This window comes from Malus sylvestris, chromosome 17, assembly GCF_916048215.2.
Source record: "Malus sylvestris chromosome 17, drMalSylv7.2, whole genome shotgun sequence".
In the NCBI taxonomy this organism is placed as follows: Eukaryota; Viridiplantae; Streptophyta; class Magnoliopsida; order Rosales; family Rosaceae; genus Malus; species Malus sylvestris.
In genome coordinates this window covers 3,742,743-3,749,369 of record NC_062276.1, presented here as the reverse complement: position 1 = coordinate 3,749,369, position 6,627 = coordinate 3,742,743, and the positions used below count along the sequence as shown (strand labels likewise).

The window sequence follows — 6,627 nt, the reverse complement described above, 5'->3', positions numbered from 1 at the left end:
TACAACAGTATATTTTATACTAAGAGGTGAGGAATGCATATTTATTAATTAGTGGCAATACTCACATACACTTTATTAGGGCACCTTCTTGGTGTCACCCATATTCGAATATGAAATTTAACCATACACACAGTGTAATTGCCTTTTTTTTTTTTTTTTTGTTAACCATCAATATAAATATTTTTTTTGCAAAAAAAAAAAAAAAAAATGATGGTGCTATCCACACACTCATTTTTATCTCTCACGCACTCTTTTCAAATTTCGGCCGTTGAATTAATTAAATTGAAGAAGATCATAACAAGGGTATGTGATAGGTAAAAAGAAATGTGTGAATACCACTACCAAAAAAACAAAAAAACAAAACAAAACAAAACAAAACAAAACAAAAAAAAAAAAAACCAAAAACAATAACAAATTGGAGGTCATTAATGTAATTATCCTTATGTATATAACAAATCAATGATCTGATAAAAACTGGCATTCTCATTATGAACCATCAATTTGTTTAATACTTATATATAAGTGGTACTCTGATTTTGACATTTGTAGAATCAATATTTAAAAGGGAACTTTAACGAAAAATTTCCGGTACTGTTCACTTTAACGAAAAACCACATTTTTACACTAAAAAGTCAATCTTGGTACTATTCACTTTACCCTTTATTTGGTCCTTATCGTTAAAACTCAAAGTTTTCAAACCCTTTTCATTAGTTTTCCTATAAATTGTGATTAAAATATGAATGACATTCTGATTAAGGCACAAGTATTGTGCAGTTGTTAATCATGAAATTCAATATGTATTAATTTCATGGCTAATTATACATGTTAACTTCTCTTGTGGATTCGTGAACACATATCTGTAAAATATAAGAAGGGCTTTTCTGATAAAATGAATGGCATGGTAGTAATTGAGTAGGAAAAATCCAACCTTGGGTAACCGTCGTAGATAAAAACAAGAGGAGAAAAAACCAGAAGAAATTGAATGAAAAAGCAAATTGCAACACAAAAGCATGGTTATGTGGCACAAAAACTGGATTACGCGTCCATCCCCAGCCATGCATGCCGGGCGCCAAATGGATTTCATGAACTTTGTTTCCTTCCGAGCCTAGTCCACCCACTGCGTTATAAATGTGAGCTATTCTAAGCCCTCGATGCAAAGCGAAAAACACGCACTGCTCTGAGAGAGAGAGAGAGAGAGAGAGTCTGAGAAGAGAGAAGCTTAGAGAAGAACACCAGTCGGCGGTGCATTTTTTCTCTGATCTCTTTCTGTCCTTCAGTTCATTACCCTTGAGCATTCTGTCTAATTTTGCTGTATATATATATATACTGATTTCGAGCTATTTTTATGTGTGTATATATAGTTCTTTTGGTCGGTTATGTACATATAATACAGCATATATAAATATTTATCTAGGGTTTAAGGAGACCACCTTTCCCAATTTTTCCTCATATTTTTCAAGGATTTTGCTTCTGTTTAATAGTTTTCCCCATGGAAACATTTGATGATTTTTCTACATATTCGTGCAAATTAAAATGCTTACATTTAATTGGTTATTGTGATTATATATTCTTTCTCTTTTTTTTTTGCATGTTTCAAGATCTGATCATCTGGTCTGGTGGCATCTTATTATGTATGCCTGATCTGCTGACAAATTAGGCTTTTTTGTGTGTTAAAAAGTACTGATCTGTATAGTTTTTTTTAAGGTAACGGTACTTAATCTTCGATGGAGACCGGGAGCAAGATGGCAGAGAAATCGGCGGCCTCCGGCGAAAGTAGTAGCACTGAAGCAATGGAGAAAGTAGAGGCGTTGGGTGAAGACATAAAAGCAGGTCATGGATCCTCGAATGAGAACATAGAAGAAGGGCAGGGATCTCGTATTGGAGAACAAAATGAATGCAGAATTTGCCAGGAGGAGGATTACCTTCACAAACTCGAAGCTCCTTGCCGCTGCAACGGCACACTTAAGGTACACCATAGCATACATGTGCTGTTAATTACTTGCATATGAACATGCATGTAACGCTTTTTATCCTCAAAAAGACGTGTCAGCAATGTCAGCTAGTCAACTTTAGGTTTGGTAGGTTTGTAGGACCTATTTATTAGAGATGTATCAGCAATAATGTCAGTTTCGTATGTCCAAATGTGATGATTATTTATCTTTTTATCGGTTGAAAATAATAAAAAAAAAAAACCATGCAAATAGCTCAAATAAATATTTTTCAATTTGGCATCAATAATTAATATGGCTGGCTTTCTTTTCCGCTGTATAGTTTGCTCACAGGGATTGCATTCAAAAGTGGATCAACGAGAGGCTAAGTATGACTTGTGAAATCTGCAACCAGGTATATATTATATAGCATGCTTCTTAACTCATTTCTGCATTTTTTTCTATATAAATATTGGTTTTAGGGTTTATGAAAAATGAAGTTTTTTTCTTTTTTTTCTTTTCTGTTTCTCTTGTGCCACTGAATACACAGCCCTATGAGGCCGGATATACGATGGTGATACCCCCACCACCGCCTGGTGCTCAAACAGAAAATGTCACTGTTGGCATCAGGCAAGTCCAATGCCCCAAAGCTATAGTTATAACCATATAAATTAACGTTGATCATGTACCTAATATGATATACATGCGTATGGATGCATGTGTAGCAGAGATGGAACTTATTTTACGGTGGATACTGATCAGGCGGGGCTGCAAGCTGCGCAAAGGACTGCGCAGATAGAGGCAGCGGCAGAGTTCCTCCGCCAACAGCATGCTATGCAGGCTAATGGTGGTAAATCTTTCAATGCAGGTGTACTATGTCGCATTGCAGCTGTTATTGTAAGGCCAAGAAGCTAATCATATATCTTTGTTAAGTCATAATAGTTTCAGTTATATATCAATCAAATTCATGAACTACATATACAAATGTACACACACACACACACAAATATAGAACCGAATGCGCTCCTGACATGTCCAATTAATTGCCTTGCAGTGCCTCACATTTCTTGTGATGAAAGATATCTACTACATCCACGAAAATGGAGAGGATAGCGATTTTCTTACTGTCTTTTGTGTAAGTGGGATATTAATCAACACTAAATCTATATATTTTCTTCTTAGAAAATGTTTCTTTTTTGTTAAGGTTAAGATTAACTCAGCACCATGACGATTGATACACACAGGCTTTGCTGGGTTTTCTTTTACCATCCTATCTCATAGCATGGTGGGCAAGTACACGTGTAAGCAAGCACTGACTCAGACTCAGATATTTAGTTCCTGTTACCTTGAACTCTTCCATGATAAATTATCTAATTACACATTCTCATTAATAACTAGTGTTGTGCACAGAACCGAAGTGAAGGCAATTTGGCAGCGGGGGAGGTCTCAGTTGCAGCGTCGCAGTATTAACATGACTTCTCATCGATATTGATATAAAGACTCTTCTTCGGAGTTCGGTGTTTCGAATCACCTTGAATGGAAAGCTGAAGTTATGTGTTTGTAATGTTGGCATATAGTATGTGTCTGTGTTATTTTTATTTAAAACAATTGTGTATTGTATGGTGAATAACGATGGTTGTATAAACCAGTAAATTCTCTTCTCCTGTAAGAAAAGTATGTAATGTACCTATGGGTTTTATTCATGTGGTTTTGTAATTTTACTTTTCTGTACTATTTTTTTATTAATATCTACAGGAGCAAACTAGTTAGTAGGGATGAACTATATAAACAGCCGTTCATTTCATCAGAGGAAAACCACTAATATATTATAAGGAAAACTAATGAAAAGGGCTTGAAAACTTTGAGTTTTAATGATAATGACAAAATAAAGGATAAAGTGAATAGTACCAGATTTGACTTTTTAGTGTAAAAATGTGGTTTTTCGTTAAAGTGAACAGTACCGTGGGCTTTTCGTTAAAACTCCCATTATTATACTTGCTGCCTCATATGATGGCATATATATGGTACGAAATAGAATTCTCTCCTCCAAGTTCCCCTTCCTTCCAGTCCCCTCCTATTTGAATAGTTACGATTAAGCATGTCAACATCTGGTATTGACTTCTTCATGGAGAGCGAAAGAAAAGCAGGGTACGAGAGGAAGGGAAGGGAGGGAAGGAGATTTGGAGGTGAGAAAATTTTACTATATATGGTACCGGGCTCCTTGCTGCTTGCAATAGGATAGGCCCACATTCTAAAGATAGAGGCCCAAACATTCTTTAGGACTTTTGTTCAAGCAAAAGCTTTTGCGGCTTGTGGCCCATTTTAATTGTAATGATTGTTATCAACACTAATAAAGTAATTATGCATTGTTCCTTCTTTCCCAAATCACATTTATTGTAGTTTTCTATTTTCAATTGAAATTTTGTAACTAATTATACTTGTTCATATCAAACTGCACAAAATTGAGTCTTGTGCTACCCCATAATTTTCAAATGTGAGATATTCTCATGCAATTAAGCATTGGCATGCTATCTTTCAGAAATTTCACACTAAAATATATGTCTAACATTTATTAGATCGGTAACGCCACTAAAACAATAGAAAATCTCTTGTTTAAAAGGCACACAATAGATATGAGTCGTGAGTACCCCCTTGCTTCCTGTGGACAACCACCCTCACATTAGGCCGACCACTATGGGGGCACAAGACTCAAGTAGGATTCCACCATCCACAATACAAAAGATAGTGCAAATTTTAATTTTTAATTATTCCATTTATAAAACCAGAAATTGCATTGATGACAATACATATTAGGGTTTCTCTAATTCAAACCAAATTCTCAGTGACTGGAAATTGGCAAGACAATGACAAATTCAAGTCTTTCTCAAACCAACAGAACAAACCCAGCTCCAAAGAGAACTCATACATTTTATGTATATATGTAACTTATATTATATATTATTATTATATATAGTTAATTAGTAATACTAAGATGATTAAGGGATAATTAAGGGATAAATTAATCAGGGGCATTTGGGTCCTCCTTGCTGGGTCTTCCAGTTGTTGTAGCAAGGGCACACGGCCTTGTTCCCGTAAAACCCAGGGGGCACACACAGGCACTTTTTGCAGCATTTCTGACAGAAGAACATGCAGGGCTTGTGGTACTGCGTCTGGCTGCACCTCCTCGTGCATTCGGACGGGCATTCTGGTCATTTTATCACACACACCGAGACAGGCAAAAGTCACAAAATCGAAATTGTAACAGTCACCCTGCTTTTTCAACCTAACAAATAAACATAAGAAAAACTAACGAAAATATATTGAAAATTTTAAGTTTTAATCAAAATGATAAAAATATGTTGTAAGAGAATAGTATAAGAGTGATTTTTTAAAGTAAAAAGTCAAAGATCATCAAGAACTTGACTGGGAAGAGAAATTCAAGCTTGTTTTTCTTCTTTTGGCTAAAGAAAAATCTTTACTTTAGTATCAAGAAAGAAATGTTAATAGGTAAGTATGTTAAGTCAGTTGATCAATACAATATTTTTAGTGTTTTCGCCTTCTGGTGGCACGGTTGCATCCAAGTTTGAAATCCTTTTCTTTTCTTATTTTTTTGGTATATTAAAATAGTTTGAAATATAGTCATGTTAAAAAAGAAGAGAAAAGAAAATTAGGTTGTTAGATTATCTACTTACGGCTGCTCTTGAGACTCCCAGGTCCATAGGCATTCTGAAATCAGAAAAAAAAAAATAAACAACATTTAAGCAAAATGACATTTCATCATCATAATTCGTAAAAAAATTAATAAAAAAGAAAGATAAAGATTCAATCTTTATAGAACAATACACATTATTTGCTGGGTATAAATAGTGGGTCGTGTGTGAGAGAGGTGTAGTGAGAGAGAGCTTACATTGCCCTTGTGATGACCTCCATGCCCATGATTTGCCAAAACCTGCAACAAAATTGATGAACAAAATATGTTAGTTTGTAATTGTAGGTGGGCTTTATATTGTCATTGGAAAAAAAGTTTTCTTTTCCTTTTTAACTTCTTGGGGGTGTAAAGATAAATATTTGAGTTCATACCATGGTTTGAAGCATGGAGATGGCAAGGAGAGCCAAGAACAAGGCAGCAAAGAACTTAGCCATGGCCATTGTTACAGACAATCCCCTCCTGAAATGGCAAAAATAACCTCAGGAGCAAGAGGAGGGAGATGTGAACAAGAAGAGAAGGAAGTGGGAGTTATTTAGATTCAAGTGTGGTGGGTACTTGGTGGTGCGGGGCTATAAATAGCAGAAAATCAATAAGCATGCAATTGTGGGGTAAAAAACACTCACACAGACTACTAGGTGTGCCAGCTTTGGCATCAACTGACACGTGTGCAGGCGCATTGATTGAGCGGCTAGGATGAAGCAAAGGTTAAGTATGGCTTAAAAAGGGAAAAGAGGTTCATAACATTATCCAAACTTTTGTCTTCTTGATTCATCATTGCTTCAAAATATCCTTCTGAATCTACTGTTAATATAAAAACATCATCACATGGGCAGCAGGATGTATGGATGAAATGTTTATTTTATTTTATTATACATACATATATGTGTGTGTGTATATATATGTATAAACAATAACTTAAGTTAAAAAAAAAAAACACTAATGAAAATGGCTGGAAATCTTTGAATTTTAACAATAAAGACAAAATAAAGG

At 35.1% G+C, this 6,627-nt stretch overlaps 2 protein-coding genes across 3 annotated transcripts; one reads left to right on the top strand and one right to left on the bottom strand.

Moving 5' to 3' along the window:
- Nucleotides 1–1,179: 1,179 nt before the first annotated feature.
- On the top strand, nt 1,180–3,571 carry LOC126609548 (uncharacterized). Of its 2 annotated transcripts, none has more exons than XM_050277394.1 (8): nt 1,180–1,242; nt 1,705–1,967; nt 2,272–2,343; nt 2,479–2,558; nt 2,657–2,825; nt 2,983–3,063; nt 3,173–3,229; nt 3,339–3,571. In XM_050277394.1, exons 2-8 carry the CDS (start codon nt 1,725–1,727, stop codon nt 3,396–3,398), a joined length of 762 nt encoding a protein of 253 aa, XP_050133351.1. In that variant the 5' UTR covers nt 1,180–1,242; nt 1,705–1,724; the 3' UTR covers nt 3,399–3,571. The 2 variants fall into 2 exon arrangements, with proteins under 2 accessions (XP_050133351.1, XP_050133350.1); XM_050277393.1 differs by having other exon boundaries at nt 3,327–3,571.
- A 1,100-nt stretch (nt 3,572–4,671) lies between these two features.
- Nucleotides 4,672–6,199, bottom strand: LOC126609626 (gibberellin-regulated protein 4-like). Its single transcript, XM_050277480.1, has 4 exons — nt 6,009–6,199; nt 5,836–5,877; nt 5,621–5,654; nt 4,672–5,133 (listed from the first exon to the last, which is right to left on the bottom strand). The coding sequence occupies exons 1-4, from the start codon at nt 6,075–6,077 to the stop codon at nt 4,952–4,954; spliced, it is 327 nt and encodes a 108-aa protein (XP_050133437.1). The 5' UTR covers nt 6,078–6,199; the 3' UTR covers nt 4,672–4,951.
- Nucleotides 6,200–6,627: the final 428 nt, after the last annotated feature.